This window comes from Argentina silus (genome assembly GCF_951799395.1).
Source record: "Argentina silus genome assembly, chromosome: 14".
Classification (NCBI taxonomy): Eukaryota; Metazoa; Chordata; class Actinopteri; order Argentiniformes; family Argentinidae; genus Argentina; species Argentina silus.
Window position 1 is genome coordinate 6,630,510 of NC_139668.1, and position 19,732 is coordinate 6,650,241.

At 41.5% G+C, this 19,732-nt stretch overlaps 2 protein-coding genes across 2 annotated transcripts in view; both read left to right on the forward strand.

The window, feature by feature from the left end:
* The first annotated feature begins 390 nt into the window (after nucleotides 1-390).
* On the forward strand, nucleotides 391-1,696 carry LOC310814842 (transcription and mRNA export factor ENY2). Its single transcript, XM_083684378.1, has 5 exons — nucleotides 391-441; nucleotides 541-618; nucleotides 738-808; nucleotides 1,018-1,092; nucleotides 1,437-1,696. The coding sequence occupies exons 2-5, from the start codon at nucleotides 551-553 to the stop codon at nucleotides 1,511-1,513; spliced, it is 291 nt and encodes a 96-aa protein (XP_083540504.1). The 5' UTR covers nucleotides 391-441; nucleotides 541-550; the 3' UTR covers nucleotides 1,514-1,696.
* A 2,180-nt stretch (nucleotides 1,697-3,876) lies between these two features.
* Nucleotides 3,877-19,732, forward strand: part of pkhd1l1.1 (PKHD1 like 1, tandem duplicate 1) — a 42,364-nt gene continuing 26,508 nt past the window's right edge. The window contains exons 1-32 of the mRNA XM_083684791.1: nucleotides 3,877-4,001; nucleotides 4,125-4,202; nucleotides 4,319-4,463; nucleotides 4,849-4,939; nucleotides 5,119-5,176; nucleotides 5,275-5,368; nucleotides 5,541-5,594; nucleotides 5,752-5,825; nucleotides 5,942-5,984; nucleotides 6,491-6,561; nucleotides 6,694-6,804; nucleotides 8,117-8,206; nucleotides 9,017-9,282; nucleotides 9,432-9,523; nucleotides 9,784-9,943; nucleotides 10,324-10,462; nucleotides 11,446-11,589; nucleotides 11,826-11,980; nucleotides 12,242-12,352; nucleotides 12,556-12,708; nucleotides 13,339-13,463; nucleotides 13,734-13,897; nucleotides 14,101-14,273; nucleotides 15,252-15,387; nucleotides 15,607-15,761; nucleotides 16,022-16,144; nucleotides 16,740-16,845; nucleotides 17,082-17,183; nucleotides 17,357-17,521; nucleotides 17,925-18,046; nucleotides 18,167-18,299; nucleotides 19,377-19,566. Of these exons, the coding sequence (XP_083540917.1) occupies nucleotides 3,947-4,001; nucleotides 4,125-4,202; nucleotides 4,319-4,463; nucleotides 4,849-4,939; nucleotides 5,119-5,176; nucleotides 5,275-5,368; nucleotides 5,541-5,594; nucleotides 5,752-5,825; nucleotides 5,942-5,984; nucleotides 6,491-6,561; nucleotides 6,694-6,804; nucleotides 8,117-8,206; nucleotides 9,017-9,282; nucleotides 9,432-9,523; nucleotides 9,784-9,943; nucleotides 10,324-10,462; nucleotides 11,446-11,589; nucleotides 11,826-11,980; nucleotides 12,242-12,352; nucleotides 12,556-12,708; nucleotides 13,339-13,463; nucleotides 13,734-13,897; nucleotides 14,101-14,273; nucleotides 15,252-15,387; nucleotides 15,607-15,761; nucleotides 16,022-16,144; nucleotides 16,740-16,845; nucleotides 17,082-17,183; nucleotides 17,357-17,521; nucleotides 17,925-18,046; nucleotides 18,167-18,299; nucleotides 19,377-19,566 (3,878 nt within the window). The 5' untranslated portion in view covers nucleotides 3,877-3,946. The remainder of the gene's footprint in view (nucleotides 4,002-4,124; nucleotides 4,203-4,318; nucleotides 4,464-4,848; nucleotides 4,940-5,118; nucleotides 5,177-5,274; nucleotides 5,369-5,540; nucleotides 5,595-5,751; nucleotides 5,826-5,941; nucleotides 5,985-6,490; nucleotides 6,562-6,693; nucleotides 6,805-8,116; nucleotides 8,207-9,016; nucleotides 9,283-9,431; nucleotides 9,524-9,783; nucleotides 9,944-10,323; nucleotides 10,463-11,445; nucleotides 11,590-11,825; nucleotides 11,981-12,241; nucleotides 12,353-12,555; nucleotides 12,709-13,338; nucleotides 13,464-13,733; nucleotides 13,898-14,100; nucleotides 14,274-15,251; nucleotides 15,388-15,606; nucleotides 15,762-16,021; nucleotides 16,145-16,739; nucleotides 16,846-17,081; nucleotides 17,184-17,356; nucleotides 17,522-17,924; nucleotides 18,047-18,166; nucleotides 18,300-19,376; nucleotides 19,567-19,732) is intronic.

Sequence of the window (19,732 nt, forward strand, 5' to 3'; positions counted from 1 at the left end):
GGAATTCTGGGAAATTGAGTTTTCTTTATTCACGCGACTAATTTATCAGTTTTGTCATTTATCCTTCATAAATCCTTACTGTGTGACCCTTATCTTAAATCTGTTATTTTCTAACTTAATCAGGGTGGGGTCATTTGTGTTGTTATTTCTGTGGACTGATTAAAATATACATGTTTTGGCATTTACAGCACACAGTAACCCCTTTCGATGTTAAATGAAAAAAAATAATAAGAATAATTTCGTCTGTGGTAGTTATGTACGAACATGCCAGAGATTGATGCATCGCAAAGACATTCATGATCAGGTTTGATGGAATGATAGCTATAGGACTCAACATCTCGTAGTTCAACGCTGCCTAGTCGGAACCTTTGAGCTTTTGTGTTCATCGACGGTAGGCTTTTGGGTTGGGAATGTGTGTTCCCTCTTTATCATCCAGAAGAGGTAAAGCGCTTTGTTTACTAGTAATCAACAGCTTGCTATAACGAGTTTGTGGGCTGTCTTTGTAAACTTACGGACTTCTGCATTTACTTTCAATTTCAGGGAAAAGAACATGAGCAAAGATTCACAAATGAGGGCTGCAATAAATCAGAAGTTAATTGAGATGGGAGAACGGGAGCGGTATGTGATCATCATCATCAACAACTGCATCAAGCCTTGCAGACATCCGCAACAACACAGTCTGATACTGTTTTCTGATACTGTCCCCAGTTGACTCAAACGTGAATGTTTCCCAATAGGTTGAAAGAATTGCTCAGGGCAAGGCTGGTAGAATGTGGATGGAAGGATCAGTTGAAAGCCCAGTGCAAAGGTATTTTGTGTGTGTGTGTGTGTGTGTGTGTGTGTGTGTGTGTGTGTGTGTGTGTGTGTGTGTGTGTGCGCGCGCGCGTCTGCGTGCGTGCGTGCGTGTCTGTGTCTGTGTCTGTGTGTGCGAGCAGAGAGAGTGAAATAAATGGAGAGACTGTTTTTGTAAAACAAAAAAAAAGAGTGTCCTCTTGAAATATGAATCCTCATTTGCAGATGTGATCAGAGAAAAGGGCCTGGAGCATGTAACAGTGGAGGACCTGGTGGCAGAAATCACACCGAAAGGAAGAGGTACAGACAGTATACAGAAAATAAAGAGTGACATTGTTTTCTGGTATTTCCTTTCAATGAATCTCCAGCTGCTGAGACTGTGGCCCTGTTTGAATACGATAACTTATATAAAGTTATAATAAGTTTAATATAATTTATAATAAATTACAATAATGCATCGTTTTGTCCTCCCTTTCTTGTAGTAATCACTGATCTAACATGATTGGATTGGTCAAATCTAGCTTTTTCTCTGCAGACCTGTCATTTCTTAAAGGAAGGGAGGATGCATTTTATACTATACAAATAGAATCTAGGTCTCAATGCCTTTGCTAACTATGCTTTTATTTTGTTCTTTTCCCATGCAGCGCTTGTACCCGATAGTGTGAAGAAGGAATTATTGCAGCGAATCAGAGCTTTTTTAGCTCAAAACTCTACCTTGTGAATGAGACTTGTAGTCTATATTTTTGCTTAGGTTATCAATTAAAATCAAGTGCAGAATGCTTTCTTTTTTCATTGTTTGAGCCACCGAAGTGATATTATTTTTACTTTATCATGGTTTTTGATATTGATTTAGTTTGTTGTTATGCTACAATTTTAAGAATAAAGTCATTGTTATTTTTGGTCAGCAAGACTCCAGTCATTCTTCTTGATTCAGACATTCCATGTGTATTCACCTCCCCAAGGTTTGAACTAAAAATGCACAAGAACAAAAGGGCTTCAGTTTGGTGAGTTTCGTGTAAAGGTCAGACTTTAATGTATAATGTTTCTGTTATTAAAAAGTACGTGGTTATACATGATTACGTCTTTGGATTATGTTTCTCTTTTCTCTTATGCCTTGTCTGTCTAATCTGAGTCATCCGATGCATTAAGGTCTATTGTGTCGAACGCCACAGGAGTCATCTGACCCGGGGTAACCTCATCCACGACTAGGTCTCGGACACAGGTATGGTGGATACAGCCATCGAGAGGTGGTGCTGTCTCATCTCCTCCGTCTTCTCACTCAATAGGTGCTCCACTCCTGCCAACTCTTGCTGTAGATTCTGTTGTGCTTGTGAAACCACTGGAGCGCTTTCTGGCCTGTTGGTTCATAAATAGGCCAATAGGGGTTACTGGGACCAGGGGTCTCGAAAGACTTACGTTGTATAGGTTGTACTTCAGCTCTTTTGGGGCCCTCAAACCTATGCCGCAGGTCGATGTCTCCCAGCGGTACTATGTCTGCCCTAGGTTCTGCTGATAACACTGGGGCTCCCAGTGGCTCCCCTTTTCTCCGCTGGAGTATAGCGGCCTCCTCTGGTCATTTGCCAAGTGCGAGTGTATGGATGACCCCCTGCTCCCACTACGGTAGTATCTGTGGTTGTGGTATTTATATCTATAGTATGGCTTGTATGTATGAGACACCCGGTGAGGCCGAGGCTGTGGGAGCCCCCTGCTTGGGGGGACTTCTCCCTGTTACTGGTATCGGGGGATCGCAGGGTCACACGGCGAGGTGGAGATTGAGAAGGCCTTTGCTCTACGGATCTCTCCCTGTTACTGATCTCCGGATCGCCATCACGTGGTGGGTTTTGTTTAGATGGATCTCTCAGTGAATATCATTCTTTTGACAAGGGACAATCCGGAATTCAAACAACAATAAAGCGGTCTTCCCGCCACTTTTTGTTTTGGTGGAAAACAGCTGAGGGATGGGGCTGGAGAAAACCACTGTCAAACTTGTGATGCTCCATTGATGAGTTTGCATCCTAGATCATTGTATCATTGCATGGATGATAGGTGCAATGACTGACCATCCATGAGATCACTGATAGTTTTCAACCATGTTTTGAAGCTATATAGTATTGGTTTACAATTCCTACATTGTTTAGAAAAAACGTATATGTTATGTTCTGATGGGGTAAGATAGTTTAACTAAGTTCATAAGATATTTCTCATGAGGTATATTCTTCAATAATCAATGACTACATGTCATTAATATAAAAGTTAAAACATTGAGTTACCAATCCCAGATTGCCCTTTTATAGAACCATTTTATATCACTGCTCACTGAGAAATGTGTTTCTAGTGAATTCGTCTGTGTACCCTGGTCTGTGCATGCATACACATACAGGCGACTGCTATGAAACTATAGTCAGATATGCATAGTGAATTTGCATAGTTAAAATAATATGACGTTGAGGTCGAGATAAGTACATTTCCCCTCTGATCTTTTTGGTGTCTGACAGTTTAATGGTCTGACTGATAAGATAATGGTCTACCACACGAAGTGAATTACCACATTGTGCACCAAGCTCGTAAAAACGTCACCCACTGAGAGGATTATCAAAGAAGAGGAGAGGAGAGGAGAGGAGAGGATTATAAAAGAAGAGGAGGAGTGACTCAAATATGCGCACCTCCTACTGTGGCAAGCGTTAAAGCAGGGATATATAATGTTTAAAAGTTGCTGAGGGTTTGTTAAGCCTTCCTGAACACTGCTCCGACAGGTAAATTCTCAGCTCAACAAATGATGTTTCTGTTGATACTCGATAACTTTTTTTTTAACACTGACCTTTCCCTATAGCCTACGATGAACATAACATGTTTTCGCTATTTGATTTCTATTGGCATACATTTTAAAAACGTTTTTCTATAGGCCGACTGAAATTGGTTGATATTATTTTTAGCACTACAAGTAGAGAATAGAATTGTCCTCATATTCAGATATGTCAAAGATTTGTGCTATTTTAAGTAATTAGGTGAATATTGGTATGTTTGGATATGAATTGAAATCTTTTGACATCATAATAATGACCCCTTTTACAATTTGACACAGAAGTTAGGATACCTGATTGGAAGAGAGAGAGGACACCTGCGTACCCAACACAGCGCGCGGTGGCATCAGAGGATGGAGCGCGCAAGACGGCCGCTTGTCTTTTTCCTCGCACTGTGGTGTTGCTCAAGTATGCATTATAACGAATTATTCCTCAACAGTTGTGTGCACAATACAGTTGTTCATGTTTCCTTGTATAATTCGTTTATTTAGTCCCGATATGTTTTTTTCATTCACTTTTTTCCTTCCACAGACGCTCAAAGAATCTACAGCGTCAATTCTAGATTGGCGAGCCTTAACGGAGGAACAAGACTTACAATCGGGGGAACTGGTAGGATTCCAATGGGGCCAACTTGCCAGGCTCTCTTTTTAGTGAATGGATTCGCCTCAAGATCACTCCAGTCATTAGAAATAGCCTTACTGAAAGTTACTATGATTTTGCTACAGGATTCGCCCAGGAGAACCAGTTCAATCTCAACGCAGAGAACGAAGACTTCGGCAACCGTGTGACGCTCGTGTCGGACACCCGCTCTATACCCTGTGATGTTGAGAGAGACTCCACTCATGGCACCCAGATTATGTGTTACACCAGGTAGGCCAAATGTTATTTTAAATGCACGACAAAATATGGTCCTACTTTAGGCTACATGAAGCTGATATAGCCTGTACGCTATAATGTGTAATCAATTGTTGTCAATGTTATGTATTAACATGCTGTTATTAACATATTCACTATTGTTATTACCTCGAGTGAATGTTTTAACATGCCTGAACATGCTTTTATTAACGTGCTTTTTAACGGCAAAGCTAATATAGAGTAGAGCGGTAATAGGGGGCAATTATAATTATTATAATTTTATAGGGCCAATTAAATTAACAATAATGTTAATTAACCATAATAATATAAAGTGAATGACACCAATGCACCACGGCACCAGTCTGGTCCAGGGAGTAACCTTGTTTATCTTGTCTCTTAGACCAATGCCTGCAGCCCAATACATGGTCCATGTCAGTGTGGATGGTGTCCCTATTCCTGACAACAAGATCTGTGGGTGGTGCAACATATTTGTAAGTGAAATAGCCTCCTTTATATGTGGTTAACCTTGTTCTTGAACTTCCAATGTAGCTCTTCTTTTAAATGTGATTCTAATGTGATTTGACTGCATATTTAATAATTAGACTTTGCTTTTGGTGGCATATTGTAGCTTTAAAACTTTATTCATAGAATTGTTTATACCGTTTTACAGACCCGATGGTATCGCACTCCTACAATCAATAGTATAACACCAATCAGTGGTTTTCCAGGTACAGTAAAGTCTTGTTAGATGTATCCAATTACATTTGCAATATACTCCCTTTTACATTTTCTTGACAAATTGTTTTGAACTTTATCAAACACCCAGCTACCTTGGTTACTCTGAGGGGACGAATCTTCAGTGATGTTTATGGGAGCAACACAGCGAAAAGTACCAATGGAATTAATTCCAGGTTTCTCAGGTAAAGAGAACTTATAACTTATTTTCTATTTACTCACTCAATATAGAATATAAAAGCCAGCAGCCTGCATTTGTAATCCTTCTGTCCTAAAATGATCTAATTGAAACAATGGAATTTAAATGTATTAAAGCCTAGGCCTACTGTCATTCTTAACAACATATCTATATTACAGAGCCTACATGGGTGGCATGCCATGTGACCTCCTGAAGCCCGATTCAGATGAACTGTAAGTGTGTGTGTGTGTGTGTGTGTGTGTGTGTGTGTGTGTGTGTGTGTGTGTGTGTGTGTGTATGTGTATAAGTGCTGGTGTATTTAAGTGTGTATCTGTTGGTGAATTAATGTATTACAAGTACAGTACCGTATTTCTTGCATGCTATGTCTAGATATGGCCTGGCTTTGAACAGCGAGACCAGCTATTCTGGACACATGAGCTGCAAGATGACTGGAACATATGTCGGTAAGGCCTGGAATAATCATGTCTCCTCTAACAATGCTCACACTTTAATTTATGACTATTTCAAACAATGTTTTTATTTCTTCTAATTAAAAAAAAACATGTTTTGTTCATATTAGGGCATCACAACATGAGTTACATTCTGGAAAGTGATTATGGGAGGTAAGTACTGAACACAGCAGGGGAGGCTGGTGGAGGTAGAATTCGGAGGACGGGCTCATTGCAATGCATGGAACAATGTGCATACAGTATACACAATGCTATTGTTTTTGTATAAGGCAGAAACCCTTGTAATACGTAACTTGTCAAATTAACTAGACAGTTTGTCTACTTTACATGGGGATGAATATGGACTCTGTATGTCTGTTGATTTGACTATGCTGTATACTGTAATACAATATATCTATTGTGATTTCTATATTGTGACATAATGGTATTTGGGTATTGCATGCCTTGAGGCTGGATTTGATACAGAGCAGGGGACACTGGTAGAGGTAGAAACCGGAGGCTCACTGTAATGCATGGAATGGAATGAGGAAGGGTATGAGTCCGTCCTCCGATTTCTACCTCCAGCAGCCTCCTCTGGTACACACCCAATGACTCAATTATGTGGCTATTCCGAATTAGTCCATACTGTAGGTGTAACTAAATATTGTCTCTTTTTGTAGGAGTTTACCAGACTTAACATTGTTTAGAGTGTCGTCATTGAACAAGCTTGCCATGTTTCAGACCTATGCAGGTATTGAGCAAGACAATTCTGCAATTTTGAAACAAATATCTTTAAAAAAAAAAAAATTACATTATCCCCTAATCTTACAAATGTTTTTTCTTCTGGTAAACAACTCATGCTTTCGTGTTGTTTTTGTCCCAGAGGTGACAGGTGTCTCTCCCTCTGAGGGTAGCATACTGGGGGGAACCCTGCTTACCGTCCGCGGGCGCTTCTTTGACCAAACCGATCGCCCTGCAGCTGTCCTAGTGGGAGGTACTGTCATCTTTCTTAGAACATAATTATAAGGTGGTTTCCCGGACGCAGATTAAAGCCAATTAAATTGAGAAATTCTATTGAAGAAATGTTTGAGTCAAGGTTTAGGCTTAATCTAGGTATGGGCCAATGACAGGTGTGGAGTATTACTTTACAAATCCCCAAGGTACATTTATTTACAACAGCAGGTATGACAACATGTCAAAACAATCAATGAACACAAGACAATACATGCCCATAAGCCACTAAGTGCAAACCCCAAATAATTTCAGTGCCATACCACAACACTAAATTCACATCGAGGAAACAGGGACCAACCTCGCACAACAATGCCTTACATTCTTCCAGGAACAGACTAGAGTCAATCATTCAAACATCTTATAGCAGCTAGGATAAAAGACCTCCTGGTCTCTCAGTGGAGCGTCTCAGTAAAATGAGGCAGCCATTAAAGATGCTCTGCTGCTATATATATATTTTTTTTTTTTTTTTTTTTTTTTTTTTATTAACGTTTTATAATAACACATTAACAAAACAAACAAAACAACAAAACTGTCATGAAAACTGTCATGAAAGAGAATATTGTATTCATTATGTTCCCACATCCGTTATTGTTGTTGACATGGTTGACGTGAGGTACCGTATGTGGTGTTAATCAGCCAGACAGGCAGCGCTTCTCAAACGATACATTACAGACATAAGATCACGCAATGTGTCTGCGTGTAAAACAATGTGAAGCAACAGTGATACTCTTCTTTGACAATGGAAAATGCCATGGAAATTAAAGCAAAGGGCAACTGTGCATTTTTTTCTTTTTGAACAAGGAAATGATCTATTTGAGGAATGTTTTAAAAAAACAGTGGACCATGAATGAACTACACGGCACCTATGACATTTTTGTTAAACAAGAGTCTTTCACAAGCTCTCTTCGGTCCTTTGTCTGAGAGATTTCACTGTCACATTAATGTTCACCAATTGTATTTTCCATTTTGTTTATAGCTATTTAGTAACTTCAGGGTAGAATCATTGGTTCTGGTTGAATAGTGGAAGCTAGATAAGTGATATGAAACTGTACTTTCATTAGGTTTCTCTCAGATATTTGAATCACGTCAAATTGAAGGAAATTCATATAACTGAAGCTACAAAAACAAGCTGTTGAGAAAAAATCTTTCTCTCCACTCACTGTATTTCAATCATCATGCCGCTTTGATAGAAGTCATTGGAATGTTACTATAGTTCATCTGATGGATGTTTATCAGGGGAGGATGACCAGCCTCCACTGACGTTCATGGTGTGTTTTCTCTGTTGTCAACAGGTCGGCCTTGTAAAATCCTCAGCGTATCAGATGACAGCATTACCTGCAGGACCCCGGAGGAACAGATGAACAACATGACAGTCTACCCTGGTTAGAAAACACCTACGCACTGTCACCATGACTGATGCACTGCATGTTTGTCTACCTCCGTCTCATTGTTATGGTTATGGTTCGTTATGCTACCTCAGGAACAATCCCACCTCACACCTTTGATGAGAGAGAGAGAGAGAGGAATTTCAGGCATCTGTTGAAAAACTGGAACATCATGTTACAATACTGTACACGTTGTCTTTGGTCACATCACCCTTGATCTTTCATCATACCTTGATATGGGACTTGCCTGATACTATGTTCACATCAAAAGAAGATATTGTTTGCTAAAAATAACATTAGAAGTATGCATCATGAGTAAGATTGCTGATTGTCAAAACCAAAACAGCAGTCAAGAGCATGTAGCTGCTAGTGATGTCTCTTGATATACATAGATATATCTGAGATCAAAGGGAGGCACGTGTGTTTGATACCATTCCTCATTCCATTCCATGCATTACAATGAGCCCGTCCTCCAATTTCGACCTCCACCAGCCTCCACTGCTGAGATTCTGTTGCACCTGTTCTTTGTTAATAATACAGCGGTAATGTTAGTAATGAGATGGAACATCCACAAGCAAACGCTGTATTTGCGGTCTTAAGCTATTAAGCTATTATCTTAGTGTTACATTGGAATCAGAATTATATAACAGTATGAATATTATAATTAACTAATATTACATTGTAATATTAAATATGAATATTAGTATGAATCATTATGCTATTGCAATTATACTATATATTTTATTTCATGATGATTAGATCATTATTATAGGTCAATAATTAGTATGTTTCTCTTCTTGCATGCAGGCAGCAGAGGTCTGAAGTTGGAGATATGGAATGACAGCCGCCCAAACCCACTGTCAGATGTCCTGATGTACAACGAGAGCAGGCCTGGGTACAGCGCCCAATGGATCGATTCCCTACCCTTCGTCTTTCCAGACAATATAGATTATTTCGTCGGCCGATTAAGAGGCTTCTTCGTCCCTACAGAGACAGACAACTACTTCCTCTACATCAGGGGTGATGACGTGGGTGAACTCTACTTCAGCCACACTGGCAACCCCAAAGACAAGGTACGGTACGATACTCTCACAAAACAAGCTTTCGAAGTGCCACCATCCATGTCTCCCATTGCGTCATGATTTTTTATTTTTTTAAATGATTGTGAACCTACAGTACAGTAGCGTCCATCACAGTTCATGTCCTGTATCTTCATCCTCAGGTTAAGATTGCGTACCATGCCTGGTATAGTCCCAGCTACTTCAACCGTGCCTCACAGAAGTCTGAAGTTATGGCTCTGGAGAAAGGAAAGGCGTAAGTAAACATTTATCGGTTTTTGCCGAACAAAACTATAACTATTTGGATTGAAACCCTAAAGAAGGCAGCTAATTCCAAAACGTTGGTTAAGTCAGTAATTAGCATTGTAGCTTTCTACCTTTTAAGTTTCACCCGCCAGCCTGCACCTCACCAAACTAGGGTGTGTTTTCTTTCTTTTTGGAAACTCACAAACGATAAACCATTGATCACCATGAATCACCATGTCCTCCTTGTCTTGCCTTGATGTTCATCGATAGGTACTACATAGAGCTGCTTGTGCTGGACTACGGCTCTCGTAGCTTTATTGACCTTGGCTTCTTGAAAGAAAAAAGCCTCTTCACTGAAGCCCAGACCAAAGATGCTGTGAATGAGCGGCAGACTATTTTGATAAAACAGGATGTGTCTGACGAACAACAGGTACAATGAGCACTCTGAACACCCTGAAGAAATCAGAAGATGGCCTCGTTGTAATGCATGGAATGGAACGGGGAGTGGCATCATACACACGTTTGATACCATTCCTGATTCCATTCCTTGCATTACAATGAGCCCGTCTTCCGATTTCTGCCTCCACCAGACACCAGTAACAATGGAAGTGCAGTCGCTAGTTGTTATAGTGTGAAAGTATTAGATAAAAGTTACTCAATATAACTTAAACTCATACAGTACATATTGACTAAAGCTCTATTTCATACAGTATTATCTACAGTATATTTCCCTAGCTTTGTTTTACGGTTGATGTTGTGCACATCTACGTATTGAATCTTAACCACCCTCTGTCCATCCCTGGTGTCCAGGTGGTTAGCTTTGAGGGCTGGCTCATGGACGCTCAGCCCGTCAATGAGGTCCAGAAGGTGACCATCAGTAGCAGCTGTGTCAGTCAGAACCTCTGTGACAACACCTACTACAGCCTGGTCTATGGTGCTCAGAAGACAGGTAAGGGTGGCAATGCAGTAGGAGGTGTTAGAATTGTCTATATAAGACTAAATAACACCTGGTGCTGGAGAAAGGGAGTAGAGGGATAAGGACCTGTGGCCTCCAAGGCCAAATTCCATGGCTAGTTTATATAGTTTCTCTGGGAGATGAGTCCCAGAGAGAGACATAACCTGCTAGCCTGAAACATCATTTCTTTGTAACGTCAAATAAAAGACGTCTCTCCAAAGGACGTCCACCTTCAGATCTCTTTATTTATCTCATTGCAAACCTGAAAGCTATTGTGTTGATGCGGAAGCAATTACACATAGTCCTATCTTGTCAGATATATGTGTAATTTCTTCCACAGCAACACAACAGTTTTCAGGTTTGCAATGAGATGAAATAAAGAGATCTGAAGGTGGACATTTATTGTGTTGCTGAGGAAGAAATGATAACTTATAACTAACTTTATTAGATGTTACAAAGAAATTCTGTTTCAGGCTAGCAGGTTATGTCTCTCTCTCTGGGACTCATCTCCTGTCTAAACTCGGCATGGACTTTGGCCTTGGAGGCCACAGGTCCTTATTTCTCTACTCCTTTTCTCTGGCACCAGGTGTTTTTTAGTCTTTGCGTTGTGTATTTGATTGGCTGCTACTAGGCCAGAGGTGAGGGGCACATAGAATACTTGAAAATAGAATACAGAAATCATGGGACAATTCTAACAGAGGGAGGGAGGGAGAGAGAGAGAGAGAGGGAGGGAGGGAGGGAGGTATGTATGTGTGGGTGGTAAGGGTTGCACTACAGTAGCCTAGAGAGGGAGGGAGGGAGGAGAGTTGAGTTTATTCAGGAATTAGCAAATATGTAGGTGTATTTTAGAAGCTGATGACATTTTAAGACCATTCTTGAGTTCTAACTGTCATTTAGTTATTGAGTGATTTAGAGACCATTGTTTGTTTGACACCAGTGTTGTAACCCACTAAAGCCGGTTTCTGTGTGTTTTACAGGACCGATCCCTGTGAGCGCGTCAGCCGAGGCGGTTGAGATGGCTCTGAACAACCTCTGGTCAATTAAACCAGACACAGTCGAGGTTTCAAAACAGGACCACAGCCAAGGCGCCCATTACATAGTCACATTCAACTCTGACAGGGGTAAGAGACATTTACAGGTATTTTGTAAATGTGTCAAAATGAATTACATTTATTAGATTTCTTTTTATTATTCTTTTTTATTTTACATGTAAATCCTATTCAGAAAAAAAAGATCTCCTTTAAGAGAGACCTGTTCCAAGGTGGCAGCAAGCAATTGTATTCATTGTCACTAAATTCATTTTGACCCTGGATCACCCAAGTAGTATCTAAATACACTGTATTATTGTTGCCTACAGGTGACTTTGCACCTCTTCGTTCTGAGGTGGTGGGCTACAATATCAGCATCACTGTCACTGAGCTCACCCAGGGCAAAGGCAACATGAAGACATTCACTCTGGAGTGGGGAGGAGTCCCATCCAAACCCATTGCCTACAACGCATCTGAGTCACAGGTCTGTCTTCTCTCTGAACTGGCTCAGACATACATAATAATATCTCATTCAAACATACATGATGTCTCACTAGAAAACATACAGTCTCACTAGAAAACATACAGTCTCACTAGAAAACAACAAAACCCCTTGTAAAGGCTTTCAGTTGGCCTTTTTGACTTACGCCAGCTCATTGCTTTTGGACCAGGCTAGATTATTTAGCATTGGGCTTTGTGGTGAATGTGTATTGAAAAGCACTGAAGTGTGTGATGGTTTGAACAGGTGCAATCGGCAGTGGATGATATGTTCAGTGCTGAGTGCCCCAGTGAGATTCAGACCGGGGAGGGCTCTGATGTGAAGCTCTTCAAAGACTATGAAGAGAACCAATCCATGGTCAGTGGTATAACAGTATTGTGATTAGTTTCACAAAGGGTATTTTTTCCATAAACACATTTACATGTAGATTGCTGAATTTGTAATTCATTGGAGTGCTTATGTTTAATTCACTGCATTTTAGCCGTCTTACTACAGCATATATGACTGCAAATTGAACATGTCGATTTAATTATTGTTATTTTCTGATTGTTGTGGTACAGTATAAGGGCGATGAGAGTGGGACACCAGTGAGGGATGTGGAGGCCTTTTGTGGTCGCTGGTCACTAAAGAACCCTGAGACTCTCTTCATGGACACCTTTGTTAAACCGGCAGGCGGCCCCTACGGATCAATCACACTCAAACTGCACAAAATGGTGGGCACTCTCCCACCTCAGCACCTTCCCAACTGCTGTCATCCTACCAGCCCTGTAGCATAACCTGGACGTGCTTGGCTTTCAAGCACTTTTCCTGTTCGTCAGATTACAAGATGTTATTGTCATAGCTATGATACAAATGGAAGAAAGCTTTGGTAGATAGGAGGCAGGTTAGGGTTGGCAAGAGGACCTGAAGGTCGCTAGTTTTGGTATTACAAACCCCTATGGCAGTTAGTTTGGTGACAAATCTGAGGTACACAATGCTGTACAGTATCAGTGCTATTAGAGTTTATACAAAACTAGAGGTGTGTCTACAGTATGTGAACTGTTGTAGCTAATCACATCAACTATTAGGAGTGTAGCATAAATAATGTTTCACAATATACAGTATGTATAATGTTTGTGGTCGTACGAGATGAGATGAGTATAACATGGATTCCGTGCAAGTATGTATTGTTATATGTCAAGTTTGTAATGTACAGTGTTATTTTGTACACAGCAGTAACAGATGTCTAAGACAATTTCCCCCTTGGGGACATTCAAGTTGATCCTATCTAATCCTACATGTACAGGAACACAATTTCACCATTTTATCCATTTACAGTAAACAATATCAATTCTATTTCACAGCTCTGCTTTGCATACAAAGGACATCTACAGAATACAATTGGAATCCGTTTCAGTTACCGAAACACTAAAGGCTCAACCTTAACCATGACAATCAAAATCACAGTCCTTTTCAACCAGGGGAATGAGTAAGTCACCACAACTATTGTATGTGTTGAACTTTAAATCGGTTATGACGTGGAACTCATGTAGCTCATACCCCTTCCACAGATTCATAACACACACCAGTATGTTCCTCAACTTCTTAAATGTAGCCTCACAGTAATGTTGAAACTATTTTTGATGATGGAATTTGATTGGCTATCTAGATTGTTTGTAACAATATTTGGGTTGAATTACGTATATCATCAAATATGTATAATAGATTTAACAATAGCGTATTTATTATGTGTCAACAGCTGGAGTTACAAATGTGTAGACCTTCTGAGTGCTCTGCAGACAGATTACATCGGGAGTAACTACAAAGCCTACAAAATCTATCTCTACAAACGAACTCCCAGTGAGGATTTCTATGTGGACACTGTTCACCTTGCGAGGAGGGCCACAACCAGTGAGGAGCATGGTAAACAAGTGTCAATTTGACGATTTTTCGATCTTTATTATCAAGACAACTATGTGTGTGTTTGTTGTCACGTATTCTGCAGTATTGTGCCTGTTGCTGACGTAGCAAATGTAGCCTCCGACACAGTCAAGTATATGACTGCAGATGGGATTTGGCTCCATACTGAATAAACGTCACCAATGTACTGTATGTGTTCCTTACAGCTGTCCTCCAGAAGAGAAGACCCCCTGCTCTGGGCCGCTCTGGTCGTTTCTTTGATAAGGTCACCGTGCGTAAAGTCCCCCAGAAAAACGCCTCGAGGGTCAGCTATGAGATCAACGCCAGACCCTTCAACTGCGCCAATGACTTCCCTCTGCTGAACATTGGTTTCCTGCAGGTAAACTGGAGTCTACTTCCACTGAAGAAAACATGCTGGGAAAGTCAAGAAATACGGGGGTTACAATGACCAATTGAGTCTTCGTTAAAATGTAGTCCTTGTTAACTAGAACAGCTATAACTTGTATAACTTGTACCCTAAGCACAGGAGCCAAGAGAAGATATTTGAGTTACTCCCAGTCCCAACTCTGTCTGCCTTAGGGGAGGCTGGCAGAGGCAGAAATCAGAGAACAGGTTCATTGTAATGTATGAAATGGTGTTTGATACCATTCCTGATTCCATTCCATGCATTACAAGCCCGTCCTTCGATATGACTTGGATGACTGGTGTAGCCGGTGTAGTCAGTGTAGCCTTAGTGACCTCCCCTGGTCTGTCTGTACATGTCCAGTAATTTGGGATTTGCCTACCAGATAACAGATGGTTCCTGTGACTCACTCTGTGCCAGTCAGAAACAGGAAATCCACAACGCAGGCCTGTTGTCTGTCTGCCTCTGTCTTATATCCAAATCAGCCCCTAACCTCTACCTGCACCCTAGCCACTGTAGACCTGAAAGGTTTGGATAGGTTTGGGTAGGAAAGCAATAGGGAAGCAATATGGTAATTGTTCCACCTTGCTCTCTGATAGTCTCGGTGGAATATTTTCCGTTGTTGCTTATGCCTCACCAATCCTTGGGTTAGGGTTATCTAGTGTCTGTCTGTCTGTCTGTCTGTCTGTCTGTCTGCCTGTCTGCCTGTCTGTCTCTGTCTGCCTGTCTGTCTGCCTGCCTGTCTGTCTGCCTGCCTGTCTGCCTGTCTGTCTGTCTGTCTGTCTGTCTGTCTGTCTGTCTGTCTGCCTGCCTGCCTGTCTGCCTGTCTGTCTGTCTGTCTGTCTGCCTGCCTGCCTGTCTGTCTGCCTGTCTGTCTGCCTGCCTGTCTGCCTGTCTGTCTGCCTGTCTGTCTGTCTGTCTGTCTGTCTGACTCTGGTCTCCTCTGCCCTGTAGAAGATGCCCAACGGCACTAAGGACATGGTCAGCTACAGCAAGGGGTCTGCCACTGTCACCGTCACTCGCTCCAAGAGCGCAAGCCCCCCTCTGGGTGGCACCTTTGATGTTGAGATATATGGAAGTCGCGTTGAAGGTAAGCGCAGTGCCAGTTTTGCGATAGTACAGTACATGATTTGCATTTAACTACTGTAATCTGATGCGTCCCATTCCAACAATGAGACGACACATATACTGTCGCAACTACTCCCTTGCACTTTGAGATTATTATCATTATTATTATTATTATTATTATTATTAGAATGAATCAAATGATGAATCATTCAGTTGACGTTTGTACTTCTTCTCCGACCAGGTCTTCCGGTGAACGTGAGTACAGAAGACCTCCAGTATGCACTGCAGGGGATCCCAGGGATGGGCGATCTGACCGTCACCCACAGTGGGGACTGCAGCTCCCACAAGTGGTGGGTCAAGTGGATCACCAAGCCTGGGGACCAGCCAGCCATGCAGGTCAGACCACAACATATCATGCAGTATCTTATACGGCTCATATAATATCAATTACCCCCTCCTCCACTGATGAACCTACAGTATGTAATCCATGTCTTAATGTTGTTTTTAATGTGTTCAAAGAGCATTTTCTGTCTTATGTAAATATTTGGACAATAAAGCTTCTTGGATTATGAATCTTGAATCTACACTGTAGATGAGTGCAGAACAATAGGACTGACATTCTGTTGTTACCTTCTATTGTAACATCCATACCCCAGGTTAACACCTCGTCTCTTGAGGGCGTCAACCCCTGGATTAAAGTCTTTGAGAATAAAAAGGGAGGTCTGTTCAAAGAGAGTTTATCAGGAGACTTCCTGCGTGTGTGGGAACCCAAACCGCAGGTATGGATGAGTCATTGTATTTATTTATGTATTTTTTATTATTGACCATTTTGTATATACAGTATATACAATGCTATTGTTTTTGTATAAGGCAGCAACCCTAATGCTGTTGACAGTTTGTCTACTTTACATGGGGATGAATACGGACTCTGTATGTCTGTTGATTTGACTATGCTGTATACTGTAATACAGTACATATATTGTGATTTTTGTTTATTTTGTGACATAATGGTATTTGGGTATCGCATGCCTTGAGGCTGGATTTGATACAGAGCAGGGGAGAGCAGAGGTAGAAACCGGAGGACAGGCTCATTGTAATGCATGAGGAATGGTATCAATCACATGCCCGTCCTCCACGAGCCAGTCCTCCCGATTTCTACCTCCACCAGCCTCCACTGATCCAGAAGATTACATTTGACTCGTGAAAATTGCATTTCCTCTCGCTGTAGTTAGGTGGTGGCCAGCGTACAGTATGCTACTGGACTCCTCCTGCGTAACATTAAAATCAAATAAAACTACTGTTTGAGAGAAACCAGTGTTTCTATTTCAAGGTTGACAGTCTCTCACCTGGAGGTCTGTGTGATACTTTGTCCAGGTGGAGGTTTTCATCAATGGCATTCCATCCAAGTGTTCTGGAAACTGCAGCTTTGAATGGTCAGAGGCCAAGACCCCAGTTATTACTGGAATCAACCCTTCTCAAGGTACCTTCACAGCACCATCTTTTAAATCTGGGTAACACTACTTACACAGTAACACTGACATGGGTTAATAACGCATCATTACATGTTATAAACACACACTTTATAAGCCTTAATTATGTTCCATTATCACTCCGTCTTTTGTTTACATACCATTGGTCATTATTTGCCATTGATAAGCTATCAGGCTTGAATTCAAGGGCTGTTTTAAGAGTTGTTTTAATTGGTGTTTCTTTCAGGGTCAGATGGTACTCTAGTGACTGTCACAGGGACTGGTTTCAGCAGTGAGAACGCCTCCATTATGGTGGGACGTGAGAGATGCCGGGTTGAACAAACTACCGGTAAGTAAGTCGAATGGTTTGTGTATTTAGTTAGCATGACGGTGGGATTTATGCTTCTTCTTCTTCTTCTTTTTCTTTTTTTTTATTATCAGCAATTAGCTAAAGGGACTTTCCTTGCTATTTACTCTAAGAGTTTGGCTGTATAAATTCACTTATATTTGATTATGTTTCAGCGACCACACAGACCTGCAGAGTGGGCAGTGCCAATGCTGGCACCTACCCAGTGTCTGTTTCCTTCCCGTCTCTGGGCCTCGCCCGCTTCCAAGGGGACCTCCAACTGAACTTCACCTACCAGCTGATTGTGTCCTCCTTCACCCCACTCTCTGGCAGTGTGGCAGGTATGCTCAATACAATACAATACAATATGTTATAATACAATATGATACAATACAATACAATACAATATGTTACAATACAATATGTTACAATACAATATGATACAATACAATATATTACAATACAATACAAGTGCCAAAATGTTTTTCCATTCACTAAATTACCAAAAGAAAAAATATCGCCTGAGCCCAGTATCTGGATCAGAATGATTCTTTTTTGCTATCCAGGATCAGATCGAGTTGGCTGAGTTCCCCATACTACAAAAAAATCTGCCAGATAGATCTGATCCTCGAAAGCAAAAAAAGACGCCAGATCATTGTGATTACGATTGAAATACTGGGCCCAGGCCATACTGTACTACTGTTCTACTAAAGATGCCGGTCGTCTCTTGTTCCATGCTCACAGGAGGAACCGTCCTGACAGTGACAGGGTTTGGTTTCAGCCGCCATGCCATGGTCACGGTCGCCAACGGGAAATGCGTGGTGGTCGGAGTCAGCGCCAATGAGCTGAAATGCAAGACGCCAGCAGTACGTTTATCTGTGCCAAAAAAGAAAAGAAAAAAAGTGCAACTTCATTCTTCATTTACTGAATCCAGAATATGTTTTGTAATGATTTAAATAGCTCTTTTGGATGTGTGTTATTTTCAGGGAATGGCTGGGGCCCAGGTTGTCACGGTAACGATAGGCAATATGAGTCAGACTGCCAGCGACTCCTTCACCTATGATAACGCTCTGACGCCTCTGATCACAAGCATCAGTCCCCTGACTACAACCGTGATTGGTGAGTTCAAACAGGCATAAGCTCTCATTCAACTGAGTCTATTCAACATTTTGGAAATGTGGCTGAAACGGAAGGGTCCGAGACAACTATTCAGATAGCTTGGGAAAGGTCAGATTCCCGTTGATCAGGATATTCCATCCTTGGGCTTAGGGTTGATAATATCAGATCAAATACGGCTCTCAACATATTGGGTGTCTATTCAGTGAAGTGAATGGTCTCGAAAGGTCAATAGTAATTCTATAGGCTTACATGTATGTCTCTTTTTAATATTCCCATGGCAGCATGAATACAATGACCATTGCGTGCCCATGTGTAGTAATAGGACTAGTAACAGGATAGGACTTCCTTTACGTGTGAACAGTGTTTCAGCTGAACAAACATCTTTTCGACTGTACAATTACTAAAGTATACCTACAGGCAAATATGAAAGGGTAATGTGTTTTGCTAATTTTAGACACAATTGACTCGTCTTCAAAACAGACATACCAAAATGCCTCTCCTTTGAACACGGAAACAAGTGTGCTGTTTTCTAGCTTTGCGTACAGACAGAGAGGGACAATAGTGTTCAAGAGACAGTGAGTAGACAGGTATCTATTTCTGTTGTGAGTTTTGAGTTTGTGCCTTTGTTTTCGCCTCCTCTGTTTTGACAAGTGCCCCGCAATTCTGTCACCAGGATGAGGGGGAGGCGGAGGCGGAGGGGGAGGGGGCGGGGGGGGGAGTAGGTTGGGGGTTAGGAAACCTGTTGTCATTGTCATGGATGCATTTTTCACATTGCACATAATGGTGACTTGACAGATGTCTTCTGTTGTTGCCCTTTTTCCATTAGCCCTTCACACTGAGTAGGGGATGACACGCTAACCTACGCCATTTCAAGCACAATTACATGTCTCCCCATTCAGGTTCTCACAAAAGAAAGTGTTTGTTTTAAACTGCCAGTCGAATTCCGTCCAGTCATGACGGTAGTTAACTAATTGTCACGCGAACCATCACAATGGAAGACTTGGCTCATTATCTTGACCCTTCAATGACATGGAAACACATTGTGAAGTTTCTGCATTCTGTTCTCCTGTTGTGTAGGATACAGAGTTCTTACCATCCTGGGTACAAGCTTCGGAGAACCAGCGAATAACAGTGTCGTGTTTGTCGGGGCCAAGTGCGACATACTGCAGTGGTCAGCCACCAACATCACCTGCCTGCTCCCCGCCCTCCAACCTGGCCTGTATGATGTGAACGTGCAGGTGGGGAACAGAGGTTACCCCAAAACCAGGTGTGAAATCCCATGCATTTGAGTGAATAACATCAATTAGCATGTGTGACCGCAGTTCACTGCGGTCACACATAACATAAGAGAAATACATTGAAATGAAGTTTGTGAAAATGTGAAAGACAGTCGTGAATGTGAAAGAATGTCGAAAGACTTCATTTCCCCTCTC

Coding starts and splice junctions, on each gene's coding strand:
- LOC310814842 (XM_083684378.1), top strand. CDS start 551: ATGAGCAAAGATTCACAAATGAGGGCTGCAATAAATCAGAAGTTAATT. Junction 619..737: donor GAGATGGGAGAACGGGAGCG/GTATGTGATCAT, acceptor GTTTCCCAATAG/GTTGAAAGAATTGCTCAGGG. Junction 809..1,017: donor GTTGAAAGCCCAGTGCAAAG/GTATTTTGTGTG, acceptor CCTCATTTGCAG/ATGTGATCAGAGAAAAGGGC.